This window comes from Stegodyphus dumicola, chromosome 3 (assembly GCF_044657685.1).
Source record: "Stegodyphus dumicola isolate Sdum_Otavi_A_Nest chromosome 3, ASM4465768v1".
NCBI lineage: Eukaryota > Metazoa > Arthropoda > Arachnida > Araneae > Eresidae > Stegodyphus > Stegodyphus dumicola.
In genome coordinates this window covers 40,492,522-40,515,573 of record NC_140770.1, presented here as the reverse complement: position 1 = coordinate 40,515,573, position 23,052 = coordinate 40,492,522, and the positions used below count along the sequence as shown (strand labels likewise).

Below are 23,052 nucleotides of genomic sequence, written 5' to 3'. Positions count from 1 at the left end.
AGTTGAACGCTAAAAATGCGTGCAATTTACGAATGATCCTTTGCATAAAATACGAGTGAAAAATTTAAAACATCCCAAAAAAACTTTGGTGTTTTTACATGAAACAACTGTGTTTGGTAGTAGACTTTGCGTGTAATTTTCGTACATTTCACTGATTTTAGATACAACAGTTATGTAAATTTAAACGCATTTACGTAAAATATCCGTATTTTTTAAGGTAAACATCCGTATATACTCGGTATACGTAACTATTTTTCCGTAGATTTTATTCGTGAGTAACCTTAAATATGCCTCAAAGAATTTTTTGAGACATCTCCTGTATTCGTAAATTGATAGTTTTTGTCGTAAAATGTATGCAGCAAAAGATAGTCATTTTCAGATCACGTATGCAACAAAGGAAGTAGTCTTTCAGTATTGAATTTGGGAGAGAAGAATTTAGTAATTAATTATTCCCTTTACCCTACAAATAAATTTTACAGTTTTGCATAGTTGCTTTGTTAGTAGCTGTTACAAAATTACTTGCTCTTGCGTATCTATAAAACAAAAGTGAAATCCCTTGATAATATTAAATGGGTTGGTTCGATAACCATGTTTCAAGCTGTCTATGCATAAGTGCTTTTTACTTAAAACACCGCGTATCATATATCAACAGAAATATACATTTTGAACGTTCCAGTATTCATTTGGAAGATTTGTTTGCGTGGTGTCTGTAAGTACTGAGAGAATAAAGACATTTTTTTTCCATAACAGATTCAAAAATTATTTTTTGTGACGTCTGCATGTATGTATGTGCCTCGCATAGATCGAAAACGATTAACTGTAGAACGATGAAATGTATTTGGGACTATATTCGGGACTACTCGGATTTTTATGGCAGCAGAAGCATAGGTTTATATATACTATATACCTCCCCTCTTAACCAGCTTAGAAATCCTTACCTCAACTTTATTTTCATAATCATTTGGTCGTAGTCGTATACTTCCAATTACAGAAGTGTTTTAAATCACGAAAATATTCATGCTTTAACAATGTCAATTTAAAAAAAAAAAAAAAAAAAAAAGTTTGACAATTAACGAAATCTGACTTTTAATGCGGTCTCTCGGTTCCTATATTTATATTTGAGAAAGTTTTATACTCATTATGAAAAAATAAATAAAAATACAAGAATGCAATTTGTGATATTGTTTTTAACTTGCCTTGAGGAATCAGTTAATTAAGTTAGAATAATTCGAAGGAATAAGTTTAAAATTATGTGTAGCAAAAATATGTATATAGGCGTACAAGGAAGTCATGTCGTGTCCATATCAGATTTTTTTTAATGAACCAGAACATATTTTTAATGAACCGGAACAATTCATTAAATGTAAACTTTATATGATTTTTCACGTCTTAGATGTTCTTTTAGTTTACTACGTGTGTAAAAGTACTGTTCAGTATCGCAGCAGTTTATGTTTAGTGTCCCAGAAAAGAAAATAGATTTCAAGGCTATCATTACCTCGTGTTCTTAAAGATCGCGGAAAATTCATGTCATGTGCATGAAACTTGCACTACTAAGGTTAGGCTGTTAAGGAGCATTAGTGTACTGTTTACAAGACAATATACTATATTGTTACGTTTTTTTCTGACACCAGTTGTTGCGTTATTTTCTTCCTTCATGTTCATAGAACGACGACACTTGCTGACGTAACAAAACACACTTTTTTATTTACCAATATTAATCAGGACAGCTCCAAAACACTTTTACAATCGTCGAAGATCTACTAAAACACGCTGGAACAATCAGCGGCACAGCCTTCACACTGTCAGGCAATAACGGTGGAGACAGCTTCACATCAAAGCACCAGAGTGCAGCTCTCGACTCTGCTCGGTCTTTCTCGGAACTCCACGTACTCTCCACGCTACAACTCGTAATGCACTCGACGACACACAGAGCACGGCTCCCGACTCTTCGATTCAGTCGTTCCCGGAGCTCAACACGCTCTCTTGACGATGCACTGACCGCGATACACTACGAGACTCTTGCACTCGACGACCCACTCGGCATTCGTAGCCCGGCTGTCAACTCGATCGTCGTGTACTGTTTACAAGACAATATACTATATGAAATGAAATTTGGAACGGTGTAGTTAATGATGAAGTGCAGATGGAATTAAAGCAATTTTGGATCATGTGGCATTTTGAGCAAAGTCTATTTGAGGGGAGGGGGGTGGATTTGGGTTTTCGTCAACGATTTGCAAAGATGGTAATTTGGGGAGATATCGCCCAGCTGGCAACGGATTTAGCGAGAAATTGCCAAAAGTCTTGGCGACCATTTGGCAACATTTGGGTCCGATGCCTGTGTCACCGTAATAAGTATTATAATTGAATTAATGTAATTGATCACCATTAGCTGTAATCGTAATTCGAACTACGTATTGCCTTCCAGTAATTTCGAGAAACAGAAAGTACTAGAAATAACTCGGCGGGCGGGTGGAAACTATATAAGGCCGGAGAGAGCATCCGCTGTCAGCAGTAGTTGTTGTTGTTAGTTCAGAGCGACTTCACAGTATTGAAAGCTTCGCCTTTTAGATGCGTTTTGCTGGCGTTACTTTTAGTTCTTAGTAGTTTGAAGTGTGAACTACTGATTGTACTCTGTGTTACTGTGAATACCTGTACGAGTATTTCTGTGGAAAGTTCAAGAACTCTGAGGTGTTTCTTTTGATAAAATATATTTTATCAACCTGACATCGGACCTGTGTGTATTCAATCTATTACGAACTCGTACGCACCTAACATTATTCAAAATTTTTAATTAAACCTCCGTGCAAGGATTTTCTGCGAACTTTTTAAAGTTTGGGACATGTTAATATAGTTGAGAGAAAGATACCTCAAGGTACTGCCAGAGATTTTTCGCAAAAAGAAACGACTTTCATTAATTTGGTTTTCAACTTTAAGGTGCTAGAAAATTCCGTACATCGCTGTCAAGCTTTAAACTCGGCGCCAAAATCTTTGATCCTCACGGAAAGGATCACTTAGACGTTCAGACTGACCATTGTTGCTCGTTACATTCTGAGATTGAAATTCCGGCTTTCTTCTCATAGTTGAAAAGGATTTTCGAAATCGTCTCGAAGATATCTTCCTGCTAGCCCCCATAAACTCCCAAGGCGAAAATTTCTGAATACAGTCGAATCCTGATTATTCGAAAGTGAATTAAGCGAGACCTGCCTTAAAAAAAAGTTACGTTTGTTGTTGTGGAATGCTGGGCAAATTACAATTCGGATGATTAACATAAAACAGAACTGTAAAACAACAACGATAGCTGATGATATTATTATGATAGTTATCCACAATAATACGTAATTTATTTGCGCATAATTCTGAACGTGTATGTAAACTCTGAATTATGAAAAGCTACGCGAGTTTGAACTCCGTGACATCAAATTGTTTTGTAAATTTTGCTCTGTAACTTCACTTCCTTTCTTCGTTCTTCCGTTACTTATGCTATGTTCTTTTGGTTTTGAATACTGAATTTACTTAATGGATTTTATTCTCCAGATTAAATTGTTTGAAAGTACAGGCAAATTGTTATACTATTTTTGTGTTTACGGGTTATTCCTCTTTTCTATATATTTTTTTAACCGTTCTCGAATTAACAGCGATTCTGACTTAACCGTGGACATCATCCGCTGCATTTTCCCGGTAGTTGGCACTGAGTGCATCGCCTAAATATGTTGCCAATCCCGACAAATTTCGAGAAACCGTATTTTCTCTTGGGCAGGAACTATTTACAAATTGAAGTAAATTAGTTAGTTATGGTCTAAAAAGTAATTAATAAAAAGAATTTTATAAATCATTCCATCCGGGAGTGTTGCCAGATAAAAGCCTAAAACAATCTAATTCCTTTGAAAGAAATTGATTTCTAGTTTGTAAAAGAAACTTATCAAGACAAACGATTATTTTCTCATTGCGTTCTATTTCCTTTTTACTGAGCTGCTTTCATAAGCGCATTTAACTGTACTTTCTTTCAGCTTTATTGAAAAATAACGCATCCGTATTTCTTTTAAACAAAAAAAAAAAAGAAAAAAAAGAAAAAAGAAAAAGAAGAAAAAAAAAAGAAAGAAACAATTTCAATATTTATCGATGGCTTTTTTTTGTCTCCCCCCTCCCAACTTTCTGGCGCGAAAGTCGTAAAATGTGAAGAGTTTATTTTTTCGAAATGAAAACTGCAACTGTATCTCTTTCTCATTAATGAAGGAAAGAAGAAACGACTTAAAACTATTCTTGCTGAAGTTCTTCGATGTTCGAAATCGGCAGCTTACACGTTTTTCTCTACCGAAGTTAAGAAACTACTGCGCAGGGCATTAGATAAATGATGTACTTAGAGCGAAATTCGAGTTAACGCGGGCTCTGATGGCATGTTTCGAGATGAGAAAAAGGAATAGAATCGATTTTTTTTTTTAGCGCTGTTTGTTTGTTTGTTGGTTGGTTTATTTTCGATGTACGAAGGAAGAAAGAACTTCGAAGCTCGTTTTTGTGAGGAATGTAGACATAGCCTATATACCGTTTCCGATAGCAAATATTTCTACCACTCACCGTTTCACAACTTAATTTCATTTGTTTTTTATATTTGTTTCTATTTTTAATGCGGAAGAAATAAATTCTATGTTGTGTTTAATGTGCATCTTTTTGAACGAACTTCCTGTGCGGGATTTTTCGGTTAAAGCAGATTTTGTAGATCAGAGGGTTATTGATGTATTTAATATCATTAATCCATTTAAAATATAATTATCATTAATAACATTAAAATTTCTTATTAATATCGTTATAATATTGTAAGGATTATTGTTTACTTCCACGCCTATCGAATTAATTTCCACCTTTTCGTTGCCCTGCGTTGGCAATACGCTTGTCGTTCGTAGAATTCGGTCGCAAAAAGCGTAGCTGACATGTAACGGTTGTAATTCTTATTTTAAAGCTTATCTGTATTGCTGAATTATTACTAAATGTTTACGTATGAATATTTTATTATTAAATGTATTCAGTTTGGTTTAAATAGACCGAGAGTGGTTGAATTTATTAAGGATATTTAAAATCGAAACTACATCATCCATTTCGGTGCCATTCTGACACAGAAACGTAAACAATTGTGTTAATTTTATTAACAGTTAAATTTTGGATTAAACTTCCTTTCCTATCGCTTCTTAATTTCAACTTACCACTTCAGGCCAGAACATAGTTTTAGAATCATGTCTGAATGCTAATGAGGGAGAGCGGTATTTAACTGCGAAGATCTACTGTCTTAGAGAGAGAGAGATACCAGATATTCTGGCTGCACGCGTCCTCCTTTTTAGGCTACTCTCTCGTAAGCTATTATTACGCTCGGCCGTACTTTAGGCCCTTGATAGCTTCGCAGTCAATTAGCGTTAAGGGGTCAACTCTGTTAGAATTTTGATAGCTTCGGCTATATCTTTTTAGTTAAAATTAATTTAGTATTATTCTTAGTCTCTTAAGTTGAAGCCCGAGTGTCGGCTTTATTGTACAACTTCAAGACGGAGTTCTGTTAAATCTTATTTGAATAATAAAGGGTTTTTTAACCCTTTCCAAGTTTATTTACTGTCTCACGAACTCAAGCGATTATTCGCTTACTAGTTCTTAAGATTCTTCACATCCAACTGTAACTTAGACTTGCACAATGAAGGAATCCTACAATATCATTAATAACATTTTAAAAAAGATTTTTAAAACATCCATTAATTTTTTTTTCTCTCAGTTTCACAATTTTATGTAAATGAAGACCAAATTCATGCATTAAAAAAAAGATTTAAAAAAATCTATTAAAATTTTCTTTTTTACACAATTTATGTAAATTATTAAATTTTTAATTTTAATTAATTTTAACTATTAAATTTTTACACAATTTTAGGTAAATGAATTAAAAAGTAAAAAATAATTTTTTAGCTATCTTATATTCTTGATCATATGTATCTAAAAACAAATTCGTAAGACTGCTCATAAAGACGATATGAGCTTTTTAATCAAATTTATCGAATTTAAACGAGTATTTTAATTTTTACATAAGATATTATTTTTGCGTTGCCATTATTATTGTTTCTTGACATTTTATTAATGCCATCGGTATGCGTATTCATTGTATAGTTTTTATTTTTAGTTATATATGAATCTGATCTTGATTAGTATAGTTTTTTTTCAAGTAGCTTGATAATATTTAATATTAAATAAGATTGCGGAGGTCAAAATACTAATCGGAAATCGGAAAGCTAAATTATTTCTGTGAATCTCAACGGACTATTGGATCCTCTCATGTGTAAACAGTAATATCTGTATCTGAATCTAAAATAAATACTGAACTGTAGATAGAAAATTCCTATCCAGCTTAAATTAATAATGTCTAGTTTACTTCTCATTCTGAATTTTTCTTTCTGAATCCGGAAGAAACAATAATCTCACTATTTCTTCTTCAAGGAAATAAACTGTGATAAGCCAGATATGTGGAAAGCAATTTACTGTGCCATATGTAGCTGATAAATCATTTCACTCTTTTGCTTCTCGCTCTAAGAATCTGATATTGATTGCTATCAAAAAAAGTCGAAAACATTCTCTGTGTGTGGCGCCTCTCATATATCGTAATACCCTTTTGATGCGCCAACTAGGATCAGATGGACTATTTATTAAAACAGCTTCTATCTGTAATAAAATTCAGTAATGTAGTTCTTGTTTCCTGTCGTTGTATGCACATTTGAACCGCATCTATTTTTCACTTTTTCCAAAATATTTTTCTCGTGTGTTTAAGATCTGTATTATACTATTTAACTAAAGCGAGCATAGAAGACTTTGAAAAGGCAGCACAATTTTAATTTTTTAATACAAAATTAAAAAAAAAAAAAAAAAAAACATGGCATCAAGCGCTGTAGTTTTCATCACCCCAGTTTCCTTGTGCTGGCGAAATAGAATATTTTGTTAGACTCCTGAACAAAGCGATTCGATGAAAAAATGCACTCTTGAACAGGGTGCCTCCTCCCCCAAAAAATAGCCGGATTGCAAGCGAGCATTTCTTAATACGGATCATGCCATTAGGACTAGTTAGCTAATAGGAATTTCTGAGTGCGTATGCCAAGAGACATCAATCTTAGAGGTTTCTCCTTAGTCCTCACTGTTATTCTTGCATCCTACCATTTTTGTGATGTGCCACCACACGCGCACATACATACATACACAAAAGATGGGATATATATATATATATTTAGTCCAAAGGGATTTCAGTCCCGAAGGACTATTGCTTTCGTTTTGGCATTTTGCGTCGAACTCATAAACGTCGGTTCACTTTTCAAACTGTTGCCTGCATTAGTCCTGCATTATATTTGAAGAAATTAAATGATGAAAAATCTGCATAAATGATTGTCTATTTCTCGCATTGTGATAAAACAATGGTACATAGAGCCATCGAATTTTGAATGACGAAATCCTACTGCGAATATGGGCATCTGAAATCCCAAATTTGGAATTTGTTTTATTATAGCTTTTATATTTTGTAAAACTTTAACGAATTTTTGATTTACAAACTCAATGCTTTAAAAGCGAGAAATGGCAACGTTATATAGAAAAAAAATACTTTTATCTCCAGCTCGCGAGACTGTGTATATCGGAAATTCTAAAGATATGCTTAATTTAACATTATTTTGCGATATTGCTCTTGAACTGAATTTTATGGTTTAAGTGCAAAGAACATGATATTTAATAAATAAAGGTAACACTGAAAACGTTAAAAAAACGCCCCTTTAGACGTAATTTAAAATCTGAAAAATTTCAGTTTTTTTTTTTTTTTTTTTTTTTTTTTTTTTTTTTTTTTTTTTTAATTTAAAATTTTTTTTCTATTCGTAATAAAGCTAATTTTAATTTTTAAATTTTAAATTATGAAAATTGAATCGTATAAATTAAAAGATTATAATTGCTGCGGACTAATTTACAATATCATTTAAATTCAGAGAGCATATGTAAATTAATTGCAAGTATCTATAACCATGAAAAAATATTTAATAATCCAAAATTAATCCTAAAAATTTTTAAGAATTTTTAAGACTAAATTAATTTGCATAAAGTGAATAATTGTTGAACAGGCAGGAGACAGATCTTTTCAAGGGGAAGTTGCCTCCAAACTTAACTCTTCAATTACTCAATTCGAGTTTCGTCATCCATATAGGCATAGGTATAATAATATATAAAACCAAAAGTAAAACCAAATGTAGTGAATTAGTAATATGATTTAATTAATAATTTCTTTTAATTAGTATTTTTGCTTCCTGGTCTTTTGCTTACTAAATTTCTCGAAATTCTTTAATAATTAATTTTTTTTAAAGCAATTCACTACATTTGGTTTTACTTTCAGTTTTGAATTTTACTATACCCAAAGTAGTCCGTCCAACACCTAAATCCAAGGTAATTTTGTTTAGACTTTCCTTTTTGTCCAGTCTAGTTCTATTTCCATTGTCACCTTAGTTTGCTTTCTTTTCTTTCCGAACGACATTTTCACTTCACAGAATATCAAAAGTTCCCAAAAATATGTAATGCCTGGATGTGAACTGAGGAACCTGCAATGAACTGGTGTGAGTTTAGTTTGCAGGCCAGCTGCTACCCGACTTTCTTTCGTATCCGCGAAAGAAGCAAACTGCGTTGCCATACAACATATTTTAAAATTTGTTTGACAATTCCAAGATTTAATGACACAATGCGAAAACGGCAAAAATTACAGAAAAAGAACACTCAAATCATAGAACAGAACAGGAAATACATACGCATATAATAATTATATGTACTTGCATGTAATATTTGCTCTGTTTGGCCTAGAGATAACTTAAAAATGTTCTTAAAAAATTGTCGAGTTGTACGGAATATCGAATGATAGTATTTTGAGTTGATTAAAATATTTTCCCACTCTTCGTGTTTTCAATTATACCCCATTGTAAGAAAATCCAGCGATAATCATAAACCCCTTTGAAACTTTCTTTGGATTGACGGAACTAGGTTTGTACATTTTTTCTCTTCGGTTTCGATGATAAATAGAGCTCTTTTTATTACAGTCATTTAGGAAAATCACATTTCATCAAAGGTCAATATGTGTTTCCATTTTTCTCCTGCTAAGTAGTTTTCATACATGGTTGTAGAAATTATTCTGCTCTGAGCCACATACTTCGGCAAAAGTTGATGAACATTATATTTTTTAACATTTTTAAGTTGTAAATCTTGGTTTAGTATTTTATTTATTGTTGCTGTAGATGTATTTAAAGACTTTGCAATTGATTTCTGCATCCGCGGAGTTTCGTTTGTAGCCGACGATGTAACTTTAGAAACATTAATAACACTATATGCTTTTTCTGGTATTCCTTTGGAGTCTCCTTTCAATGTATATGTAATGATAGACGATTTTTGCCTTTCCGATTAATAATGCTGATTAGTTTCCAGATAGAAATTTTAATACCATGCATTCCAGAACTTTTTTGAATTATGGAATATTTTGATAGGAATGTTTTTCTTCGGAAAGCGCAAAAACATATCCATCAATCCACAGCTTGTTTACATGTGACATGACGAAATAAAAATAAATTTAAAAGTAGCAGACGTATTTATCATTTTACATAATTAGCTGTTGTTAGAAATTATTATTCCAAAGCATTTGTTTTTACAATATATATATATTTATCGAAATCGTTCTAAAAGTGTGTAAACACCTTCAGTACCTCTTATAAAGTTTTTCTTTTAGTTAATAAGTCATCACAAAACATTCATTTATGAGACAGTAACATAACGTATCTGAATATGAAGCTAAGATTCCAACTTTTTATAATTTTTTAATATTAAAAAGATTTTTGTTTTGAAATTTTAATGGTAAATTTGTTTCTGATATGTTAGATTGTAATTTGAAATTTTCAGAGAGCAATTTTTTATTTATTTGAAACGCATGTATTTTTGTTGACTGCGAATCACAGATCCAAACATCTAAAATAAACATTTCAATCTAAGATAAACAATTAGCATTGCCTTTTACTGCCAGATCTTGCCTTTTATATTGATCATTATGAACTCTCTCTGTTCATTTATCAGAATGATTCAGAACTATGTAGTGCATATTGTCTAATATATCTATCTGTATGGGAAGAGCACCTAGCTTCGAAACCTTAATTATGTCTAATAACATGTTTCTATTTCAGGGGCACCTCAACATGTGTAAATTTGATGCCATTCCTTGTACCAATCATTGCGGGGCTATGATTCCCAGGCTGCTAATGGAAGATCATTTGCTCTACACCTGCCCAAAACGAAGAACACGCTGTGAATACTGTGCCAGAGATTTTACAGGTGAAACTTTAGAGGTGAGTCTTGCTCAGATCGAATTTTGCCCTTCAGCAATTCAAGGGGGAAAGGAATATAGAGAATCTTAAAAGACTTTTACTCTATGACTAGCAGCTTCGTTGCCAGCCTTCGTCTGGCTTTTAAATGTACCGGAAAAATGGCTGAAGGAAACACCAAACATTAAATTTAAAAACTGCGTAGAATTTTACTCTGCAGAACAACTTCATAAAAAAAAAGTTATTACGTATAACAAAATTACAATGAAATAAGCAATATTCCTTAATACAAGTATTAATTATACTAATAAATAAATTAACCAACTTCCGTGTGCAAAATCTTAAGAACTCAAATGGTATAAAGGAGGTTAAGAATTTTGTTTCCTAAAAAAATCACTCAAAACTTTTCAGTATCTTAGAAATGAGCAATCAATAACATAAAAGAATACAAAAAACAAAAAATTCTGAAAAACAAAGTATAACTAATGATATTTTATCTTATAATTTCAAGAGAAAAAATTACAATGAAATAAGCTATATCCCTTAATACAAATATTAATTATCCTAATAAAAAAATTAACCAACTTTCCGTTGAAGAAAAAAAAATCATGCAAAACTTTTCAATATCTTACAAACAGTGAAATAAGCAAAAAATAACATGAAAGCAACTCAAAAAACATAAAATTCCGCGCAGGATTTTACTCTACAGAACAACTTTATCAAAGAAAATCAATAAAAATTTATTATATGTATATAAAAATGACAATGAAATATGCCAATCTCTTAAACAGTGACATAAGAAATAGGATGAAAAATTGTTGCCAAGCCCATATTTCTAAAACAATGAAACTATTCAAAATGATGTGATTTCATCAAAAATCTATCAACAACAATAAGGCAGGAAAATTGTTGCCAAAATCACATTTTTAAAGATGGGAAATTGGAAAAGTGTACTCGGAAGCTTCATTTAAAATTTTTTTAAAAATACAAAATATTATCATTTTTCCAAAATTCTTCTGTAAAAGCAGTCGCAAGGATGAAAGTTTAACGTGTCCAAAAATCAAAGAAAAATAAACGTTTTCAGAAAAAATTCTGTTGAAAAGGTGAAGCTCCCTTTGTTAAATAAATTCGTATTTAATCGATTTATTGAAACACAAAATTTATTTTAAGTTCGTAAAATAGCTAAGTGCCTACGTTTCATGATGATGTGAAAACGGAGTGTGTAGAGTAAAATCTCGCTTTCCTATAGCGCATTATGTCTCAAAATGACGCAATTTCGTCACAAAACATAAAATAAAAAAAACTTCTAATTCATATTTCGAAAAACTGCTTCGAGGTGCACTGGCTCATGTCTAGATGCACCAATGTACCAAATTTTGTAGCCGTGGGTCTATTAGCTTACGCGCAGCGCGAACGAAAGACACACACACACAGACAGACTCTCTCTTTTATTATATGTAGAGATCACAAATTTTAATGTATTAAAAATGCAAATATCTGGCCTTGTTAATCTTTTCTTTAAACTAATCGGTAAATAATTAGCCATATCTAGAGCATATAAAGGAAATAAAGTTTTTAGAAAGGGAAATTTTAAGTTTCTGCATTACAATTACTCGCAGTATTCTCTAAATTTAACTGAAATGATCTGTGATATTTCTATGACCGATTATTAAAAAAGAAAGTATCCTGTTTAAACTTCTGTGCTTATAGTTAGAAAATTTTGCTGAATTCCTACAGCTTCTAGTTTTGTTTCACTTTTCTGGATGTTAGTTTTAGAAGTCTTTACCATGTTTTCGTTGTTCCCATGATAAAGCTGGCAAACATGTAGTTTGTCATGGTTTTAGTCTTTTTGGGGGGTTATCTTGAAATAATTTCATCGTATTTCCTGCTTGTGAATTTCTTATGAATTTTCACCTGGTTGTGAGAAATCTCTTTTTCTGCAAGAATTGCTATAAAGCCTTTTTATTAAGTAATTTCACAGAGTATTTTGAATCGCTACTTTAAGACACTGCAAATGATCTAACAAGAAATAAGTATTTACTCCTCGCCGTTTCATATCGGATATGAATCTCCAGCCTGGCATCCTCTGTTATACGCAATGATCAGGATTGAAACAAGCAGCTTTTGGTTATTGTGCTCATATTTCTAGCATATGCTGTAGAACCTCGGATCACGAACAAAGTATCTGAATAAAAAGCGCCTGGAATGATGCGCGTGTGTCCAGTTACGAACGCTCAAACCGCCAAATTTTCAGTGACGTTTTGAGATAACCTGTGTTACAGAATTAAACCTCAAGGGTTTCCTGCAACATCATTTTAATAAATAATTTTTGTTGCTTAACTGTCCATTAACAAAATGTGGCATTAAGTGACTTACAGGACCATGAATTGGGCTTGGAAGAAATTACGGTCAGATTGTATTGCAGGCACAGACTTTTAAAGGAATTGCGATGTTTTAAACACTTGAGACGACGTTTTTAGTTATCTACAATACTGTTATAGTATTTACAAAACTAGGCTTGTCTCAGAAGTTAACAATGAACAAACAGGTGAAGGAGTTATTAGACAACCGCAAAAATGAGCTCACCAAAAAAGAACTGGAATAATTCCAGAGGCAACAACAAGACGATTGTGATGTAGAGTCATTAAGGGTCTCTTAAAGCAGGGGATGTGCAAGGTCCTCGCCGGTTCTCGAACCTTGGACCTGTCGATTATGCTTCCAATTACACCACAAAGGCATGCGGAAAGGAGGGGGAATATACCTTAAAGGGGGAAGGAGGTTTTCGAGCGGAAAAAGGGAGGGTGGTCGTGGTGTGGTGTATTTAATTATGGCAAAGCACACTAGGGCTATCTGCCTAAGAGGAGGGATGCCTTCGTGGAGGACTTTCTAAGGGAAACTGGCTCGTATACACGTTACACATGGGGAAAACCACGAAAACGCCCATGCAGCTAGCCCGTTCGCGGGATTCGAACCTCTGGAAAAAGGGAGGGAGAAAAGACGATCTTAGTTCTTCGACCTGCGAAATTATTGCGAAAGGATGCAAGAATCAAAGGTTTGTTAATTGATATCACCCAAGCTACAGCATACACATTTTCAATAAAAATACCTTGTCTCTCTTTAGAAGCATTTTAGAACGTACGCAACAACAGATCACATGGGAGAAATTTTTAGTGAAACGAATGAGTAGTGAATCTTATTCAGAATCAAATAGAACCAAACGAGAAAGAAAAGATAACAGATGCTTTTATGCAAGGGAACTCCTCATCCAAACCATAACGTCTCATCTTCATTTTTACACTATGCGGTTCACTCTCGTTCGCGCAGGTATGGTAAAATTAAATCAAATTTTCCTCTTTTTTGCCTACTTAATTTTGTGTTTATTGTTTCAACTTAGATGTAATGCATCCATTGGTTTTATATTATGAACTTGTGCGCAAAATACAGTTAACTCGGAACCTTTGATAATGGCTCATATTATTAGTTCTAATATCGGAATGGCGGTGGCGCCATCTTTTGATTTAAGTGGGAAGCTTTGATTTTCTGGGAACCGTTCAGTTTGCGCTGAGCTCTAAACCGTGACTATATTAAAGCACTTGTGTTCATGTGCGAAAAAGAAAGATCGCTACAGAGCTCTTAATGCGTAATATGTAACAAATGGCATTAGAAACATTTATTATTATTTGCAATAATTCCACGAATATTTACAAAAATATAAAATGGATATATATTTTATTTTAAAAGTAATTTTTAATTATATCAATTAGATATGTCGTTTAACAGTAAAATAAAGATTTAAGGTATTAAAAAAATGCGTTTCTTTCTTTAAATCGCCTAGTCTGTTGAGCAATGCAGAAAGATAAATTAAAGATTGTATGTCATATGGAAAGGCAGTTTTCTGAAAACTCGCTATTTGTTAGGCCATATGGAAGATAAATTTGAAAATCTCTCATTTTATGCAATATCGCGGCTTGCGAAATCGTATGAAAGATAAATACATGGTAGAGTAACGCAAAGGCCCAAACATTTGGAAATATTCCTCTGAGGACGTTTCAAATGTCAAAAAGCGGTAAAAAAATTATTATGTAATAAACATTTTGTTTTTAAAATTTCTCAAGTATGCCGTTTTGCCTTGTAACTGACTAGTTTGTTTGTCGCAGTGTTCAACCAATCTTCTCCGCTTCAAATTATTACTGCGTGCTGGATCTTCTTGATGTTAAATATGCGGAATTACTCTTTCGATAACATTTAAATCTGTAATAATCGTAGGTAGATGAAACTATAGCTGTCTGAACAATAAACAGTATGTGGATTCTCCGTGCATTCACAGAAAAGCTTTTATAAATGTTAAGAAAAATTGTATGTTACACTTGTTGTTCATTGGACCTTGAATAAACTGCGTTTTTACCGTACTTTGTGTTTACAAGTTTCTTCAAAGTTACAAGATCTTTAAAAACAAGAATTTATTTAAAAGGTTCCCCCACCAGTAAAGGATTTCGAATTTTTTCCTTCTGTGTGTGTAACAGATTGCAGCATGTGTTAGAGATGGGATTTCTTCGTTATCTTCTTTGTGCAGACGATTTAGATTCTGCCACAGTAGTATCGGTAATCAATGATCATCGATTTCAACGTAAAGTAGTTTAGAGGAGTGTAATGAGAAGGAAACTATCCATTGAATGCTGCTTCGTTTTTTCTGTTTTTTTATTCTCATTTCTTCAAATATTTTTGAAAGATTCCTTGATAATGAGATACAGCACAATGCAAGGCATATTTCTGGTAATTAGCAATTACTTCAGATAGTTCTCTTCTTCCCATCTCAAATTTGCGATAAATTAATGAGTTTACTAACGAAAGCTTCATTTTTTAGATTTATTTCTACTTCTGAATATAACTTTCCTCATTTTCATAATCTAGACAATTACTTTTTTAAACGTGTTACGTGTGTGTGTATATATATGTTATATATATAAGGTAATTATGAGCAATATAAAAAGGCCAAATACGTTGCGCTAAGGCTGCTAAGTCATAAATTAAATCTAATTTCTGGTATCTGAAAAATGATGAGAATTAAAGACAATTTATAAATTAAATGCATTTTAAATTATATTAGGTTCCTATGTCATTAAAAAATAAACATTTAAATTATCGAGAACTGCATTTATTGCTTTTAAATCCCTCGCTTTGTTAAAAAGCGATTGCGGACTAATTACGTATGAAAATATACGTTGAAGATCTTACACTTTGATGGATGGCAACATTCTGTCAGCTTTTCCCTAAGTCGCTTGCAAGTTAAATTTTAGAACTTATGTTTCGTGCAACTACAACATTTTCCACATCGGTGGATAAGAAATGCAGGGTAACGTAATTTAATGATCTAAAAATTTTGCTAAGACTGTATAAGGTATTTCAACCGCCTTCTTAGCGTACCTTCGTGGTGTACTGGTCTGCATGCTGGGCGCATATTCCAGAGGTCCGCGGTTTGATTCCCGGCGAAGGCGATGCTCATTTTTCATCTTTCCTGCTTTCAAAAATACCTAATGTCTCTACAGTGGCGCCCGAACTAAAAGGATGGTGGATGATGATTCTTCCCACCCAGGATTTGGCGATTGGGTCCCCTAAAAACCTAAGTCGCCCTTTAAAAGGGGGAGTATATAAAGTATTTCTCCCACCTTCCTAGCATGCCTTCGTGGTGTAATGGTCTGCACGCTGGGCGCTTATTCGAGAGGTCCGTGGCTCGATTTCCGGCAAAGGCATTGCTCATTTTTCAAGTCTCAATGCTTCCAAATAACCTAATAGCTCTACAGTGGCGCCCGAACTAAAAGGCTACTGGATGATGATTCTCCACATCCAGGATTTGGCGATTGGGTCCCCTAAAAAGCCGTAGTCACCCTTTAAAAGGGGGGCTATATAAGGTATTTCTCCGGCCTTCTTAGCGTGCCTTCGTGGTGTAGTGGTCTGCAAACTGGGCGCGTATTCCAGAGGTCCGTGTTTCGGTTCCCGGAAAAGGCGTTGCTCATTTTTCACCACTCCTGCTTCGAAAAAAAAGTTAACCTAATGTTTCTACAACTGCTCTATTGCTGTAGAATAAATTTTTACTTTCGCAGAGTTTCGGGGAACCTTTCCAAAATTCTTGGAGGGTTGCTGATTTTGTATTATGTTACGCTACCATGTATTTATCATGCATAAGATAAGTTTTCTCTCTGTATTGCCGCACGTCAATTAAAAAGATGTTTAATTTTATTCTAACACTCTATCGTAAGTCAATGCACTGCTCCGCACTCATGACATATGAGTTGTACGCCAGTGCCCGTCAGTCTACGTCAAGTTATCCAACTGCCTTGACATGCATTGATGGCCTTTGGTTTAATTTTATTTTAATAATCGGACTAAATTCAGATGCTCCGTTTAATGATTATCAGCTCCAAAGTCATGCTGACCAACCGATTTGAATATAGTCCACAGGTCACCGATGTGCTTCAGTTTAACGCATCATTGACATCCTTAGCTGAAGCTTCCCATAATTTTTGGAAAGTTAAGTTCCTACGCGTTCATCATCCATGCGACATACATTTTGTTACATTATCCTTTATATCATCTAGTTTGTTACTGCGTGAAACGTTTTATCTTCTTTGCAAAAAGCCATTTTTCAGAGGGTTACAGTTTGGCAAAGTTCTGTATAAAAAACTACCGATTAAAACCGAAAACTGATTGTCGCTTCAAAATGGAGTTTAATAAACTATATAAATTTATTTCACTGTCCTACACTGGTGATCTTCAATCTGTAGGTCATACATTGCACTGCACTGTTAACCTTCAATCTGTAGGTCTGCCGTCGATAGTGTAACGAAAATACCAAAGTACCAAAAAATATCAGACTACCCGTCAACGGTTGTTCTGCACAGGTTCTTAATATACGTATATAAACCTTAATAATAATTAGACACAGTGAGTCTACTATTAGAATATCTGTTTACAATTTCAATATTTATAGAAAAAGAAATAAATCTTATCTACTTGAATTCTGCACATACTTCTTGACGAATAAACACTTTTATTAATACTCGACATCAGCATTTTCATAGTTTTCTTTGAAGTAAAGCAGGAATTAGGATATTATTCAATAAACAGAACACAAATACAATATATCACTCAATTCAATACATATCAACATTAAATTCATAGAACACTTCTATCACTAAGCAAACACGGATTATGACGTGCATGGCAACGCCGAAAACTGATGCCATCCACAAAAAAATCTGATGTGTACACCACATGACTTCCTTGTACGGAATATTAAATTATACGCATTTTTTCTTGCATTTTATTTAAACTTATTAGATTGAATTAAATCTACTTCGCCGACAGCGCATAAACCACAATAGAATAAATGCATTCTTTAAAATTCACTTTGTTTACCATAGCGACACTCTGGCACTAGGTTTACTTAACAGTATTATATTTCATTCATATTATAACTCAGAATGCACAAAATGTATATCATTTAAAGAATTATCTAATCGTTGCCACATGTTCTATTCAAATACTATAATAAAGCTAGAACTATGTATAAAAGAAATTAAGCAAATAAAACAAAAAAGGAACAGTTTTTCACAGCTGATTGAGTATTTCTCATTTAATTAATTCAGTTCTCACTTCGTGAGAAGGCAAAAATACATAAAAACTCAAAATATCTATATTAAAAATTACGAAGTAAATCTCAAACGCTTATTTTCTCGAAAAAATTCCAGAAAGAATTAAGCATGATTTAATTGGCAATAATAAATGAATGCGTTATCTTTGTTGTTGCGAAGCTAAGTTTCTCTAGATTGGCAACAAATCCACTAGTCTCCTGTTTCAAATGTAAACATCAATGGCCGCCATTAAAAGCAGGTTTAGCGGCAATTAAACAACTTTAAAATTGCTGATAATTCTAAAAATATTGCACACAGATTTACTAAAGGCATAAAATCCTTAACCGGAAGATAAAAATTACATGGATAGATAAAATACATAAAAATTACAAAAATTACATCATTTTTAAAGCAAAACATGTACAATTTACAAACATATAAGTGTAAAGAAACTGAGTTCACTGAGCCGGGTAATAAAGTAGATATATATATATAAATATATTTATATACGTTTGGTGCGGCCGATTGCAACCAAAATACGAGGTGCACATCTACATGTTATAGCAGTCCTATATACAAAATTTCAACGTTCTGAGGCTACTCGTTTTTGAGTTATGCGAGATACGTACGTACGTACGCACGTATGTACATACGTTCGTACAGACGCCACGAAAAATTCTCTTCATAATTAATATTAAAGCAGTTTTATAATTTTTTTGAAGGAAAAGAGTATTTTATTCTGTCCTTACGTACAGATATCACGTAAAAACATCGTTAAATTGCATTCGATAGCGGTCAAAATGGATATTTTCGTTGAAATATGCTGCCTGAAACTTTTCGCGATTACAATACTTCCTTTTTACTTCGCACAAGAAAGTAAAAAGGATATATAAAACTCGCGTCATTAAAACATTAATAGTCTCGTGTTCATTCAATAAAGTTATTCATAAAACTGTCTCGTGGATATCTTCCGATTATTGACGGCATTACGTAACAGATAGCTTTGACGTGCTACTTTGATTAACCTTTTTGTATTTTAATGACATATTTAATTGGTACAAAATAAAGCGCATTTAATTTGCAGTGCAAGATCCGCGGAAATGAATGGTAAGATTTCATATTATCTTTGCAAGGAATATATTATGCGAAATGGATTGAGTGATTTTTTTAAAATTATTTTCATTAAGATTACCACGAGAAAAATTAACAGATCCGATATGTGCACCATGAATAAATAGCACGATAGACACTACAGCGATATTCAATTTCGGTCCATACTCTGGTATAACTTTTCGACTACTTGCGTGATTATATTCTTGAGATGGTGGTGATTATCAATTGTGCAACGGTAAACCTCATTTTTGATAAATCCCTACAGAAAAACGTCTTGTGAGGGGGTAAGAATTAAGAGCTCTTGCGAGGCATGAGATGAGCTGCTTGTGTCAGTTCTTCATCCTATAAATACAGATCTGTATTTTGGAACGACAGTTATGAATTATCAGTAGGTAGTATTATAGTTATTGCTCTTTATCTGCGCTGTTGTTATTCTGAGTTTTACGACATCGAAATTCTCCCGATGCAGCAAAAACCGAACAGACGCAGCATAAGTAAAGAGCTAGAATTTAGAAGTAGGTTTCTAGAGATACCTCAGCTCATCTCGCATATTGCTCCTCCCAAGGAAATAAAATGCAAGTGTGATATTTCACGTCACCAAAGAACACCTAAGCTACATCTCGAGGGGGATAAGAAATAATAAATTGGCATCCAAAAAAATATCTCTCTTGCAAAATGAAAAAACGGCACCGAGCTCCCATTTTTCATCCTGGAAATGACGAATCCAAATCCAGAGTAAAAATTCCCAAGGAAAAAACGGGAAAAAGTTCACTATTTCGTCTCAAATAGATTCCCGAAGTCAGGGATCAAAGACAAAGATAAAGCGGTCGGATTCCCTTGGAATGGTGACGCCCGGACGATTGATATGTTCCCAATCATTTTGTTCCCATACAGACATTACGTTTCTTTCTTTTTATCATGATTTTTGTATGTTCGCATGCACCTACATTTTCGAGGGCGGATAAGTTCCCCCCCCTTCTCTTTTTTTATCTTGTTTTGGACGTTGGGCTTCCGTGGGGATATGTTTAACATTTTTGGTGCATACTCTGTATATGAAATATGACTTGGATATAGGTTACGAGAAGTTCTACCATTTTCTTTTGTAACTGGGTTTGACTCTCTTTGGGGCTATGCGTTTATCAGTCCATAAATGTGATGGGGATGGATGTCATATTTCCTTATTTCTTGAATCAGTAAAGTCAGCGTGTATATTTTAAACTGCGTTTGAGTTTGCTTGGGGAAGAGAATAGGAAAAAATTGTCAACGATCGATTGTCCATTGTAGAAAACATACTTCTGTGACGGTTAGCGTTTCCAATAATTCGAAAAGAATTTGGAATTAAATCTAGCTGAAATCAGTGTATAAGTAATGTGAACTTTAGGCCATAATTCTTGACTTATTAAATTATTCCATTTACAAATTATTGATAATTATAAATTTGTTTCCCAAGTGGGATAACAAAGTTTTAGCTTTTTTTAATTGTGTATGTTTACTTATAACAAAATTTTAGCTTTTTTTAATTGTGTATGTTTACTTACTAATATGCTTGTTCTCAAACCATTCTAATTAAATATTTTTAATTCAAAACTTTTCTTAACTTTTATACAAAAATATAAATAAAAATGTTTGTTGATGTCTACAATAATAATTTGCTACTGAACCAAGCGAAGTTAACCTTTCCGTGCTATTAAAAATAGTGATTGCTCGGAATGTTTTTAATTAAGACCCCAATTCTGACGCGGTATTTTGCACTGGACTTGATTCTAGCTCGTTGTTTTTAAAAATATCGAATCTTCCCATATTCTGCAACCAGTCTAAACAATCAGGAAATTTACAATGCTTTTGTGCTTAATACCACATTTTCTAGGGGGAGGGGAAGTGTGGAGAAATGTTTGAACTAAAATTCTCTGATATAAAAATGAGAATCTTACAAATATTTAATCTTTTCTTATGACACAATTGTAAATATGTACAATTGTAAATGCATGTATTGTTCATAATATTCTTGACTATAACACTACTATCTATTGAGACTCATTTACAATAACAATACTTCGACACGAAGAAATGTGCGAACTTGAGCGATTTTTAATTAGTTTCATTTGCTGAAGAAATATTTTAGTTTTGAGATTTAGAATGGTATTGTCGTCTAGGTTGTTTATTTATTTTATGCAATAGATTGAAGGCCTCAAAAAGATCTCAAAAAGATTGAAGGCCTTCCCCCCCCCCTCCTCTTCAGTGGAGCCGACAATTTTTCTTGGACTCAAATTTCTAATAGTGTAAATAGACCTTTAGAAAATAAGCAGTCCAGTTCGATTTCCATCGTATCCTCCTGGTGTAAGCTGAATTCTTATTTTACACAAAAATCAAGGTTCTTATTCATAAAAATGCTACGAGGATCAAAATAAAGCAATAAGTAATTAAGATATTAACAATCTACTGCACGGTTATTATCCTTTATTGTATTGACTGCTACTGGTATGAGCAATGGGTTCATCTTCCGCCCCAGAAATGTATTAAAGTTGGCGGCGATTATACAGAAGATCATTCGAACTTTATGGAAGCAATTTTTGGTTTCAATGTTTTCGTTGAAGATAAAGATTTGGCATTTTGAATATAATCATCTGCTACTATTTTGTTTCTATTGGCATGTAGAATAGGGGATTTATTTTGGAAATAGCTCCTAGAATTGATGAATTGTTCGAAGCTACTTAAATGCACTTTCCGAAGAAAAATACTCCTGTCAACAAATTTAAAGCCGTATAAAAATCGAGGTTTTTATGCTGCAAGGAAAAGTATATTTAATATGTTCAGTTTGAAAGGGGGAAAATCTTTTAATTGAAAGAAAAAATGAAACAAATGGCCACAAAACCGCATCTTAAGGCTGTCTGAACACGAGTGAGTATCAAGAAAGTGAGGTCTTTGATCCTGAAAGCAAATCCACCGACTCAAAGATGCATTGCATCGGAATTCGGAATGTCTTCTGGCGCAGGAAATAAAATCCCTCATAAAGATTTGAAGTTAAAAAAGATGCTTAAACCTGAAGTTTATCTGCTTTTGCTAAAGCATATTGCGAAAAACAAAGCAAATTGTAGAAAATTATATCAAAAACACCTAGCTGATGATAAATTGAAATTTTTGGTAACACTCGATGAGACATAAGTATATATATGTAAGTAACTGTTATCTAAAAAGTTCGATTTCTATTGCTCAACTGATGAAAATGTCCGTACAAAGTGAGTTCGTCAATGTACAGGAATGTTTCCAACGAGATTCATAATAGTTGCAGAATTTTATTACAACAGTAAATTAAAACTCAAAAAAATGTTTCAAATAAGGCTGAAATGAATTCACTGTACTATCAGGAGAATATTTTAGAACCAATTTTTAAAGAAAAAAATCCAGCCATATATAAAAAAGGCATCAGTAAACACCTGAGCTTCATGTAGAAAAAGCCTCTAGGCACATGTCTAAATTCACTTCTGCTTGTTTAGCAAAGAAAGAATCAAAAACAGGAACAAAATGTGTCCCATATAATGAAATACCCGTAAAAATCACTTGATGCTTCTCCTATAGACTTTTGTGCTTTCGGTTTGTTAAAACAAGCCATAGGAAAATGGCATTCAAGAATAATAAGCAAACTCTGGAAAATGACCTAAGAGGAGTGGGATAAATTTGACATTATGGTGCTAAGAAAAAGTTTACTTTCATGAAAAATTCGAGCTAGATCTCGTCTGGATTCTTGGGCTCAGACAGAAGCAAATCCCAGGAAGAAATATGCCCTTTATGCACAAAAAATAATCATTAAAATCGTTTCCTTAAAGTGCGAAAGACCTTCTATATTAAAGAGTGTTAAATACATAAACTTTCAAGGAAAAAAGAGAAAAACAAACCTTAAGTTTGTAGTGTTCTAGTTATTGTTCACGTTCAAATCTACTTTCCTCTTAGATACTTTCTTCTACCGAATG

At 33.3% G+C, this 23,052-nt stretch overlaps 1 protein-coding gene across 8 annotated transcripts in view; it reads left to right on the top strand.

The window, feature by feature from the left end:
* Traf4 (TNF receptor associated factor 4) overlaps window positions 1-23,052 on the top strand; it is a 491,235-nt gene that overhangs the window by 455,434 nt on the left and 12,749 nt on the right. For all 8 annotated transcript variants that reach the window (XM_085812792.1, XM_085812788.1, XM_085812794.1 and 5 more), the window contains one exon: window positions 10,203-10,364. In XM_085812792.1, the coding sequence (XP_085668918.1) occupies window positions 10,203-10,364 (162 nt within the window). The remainder of the gene's footprint in view (window positions 1-10,202; window positions 10,365-23,052) is intronic.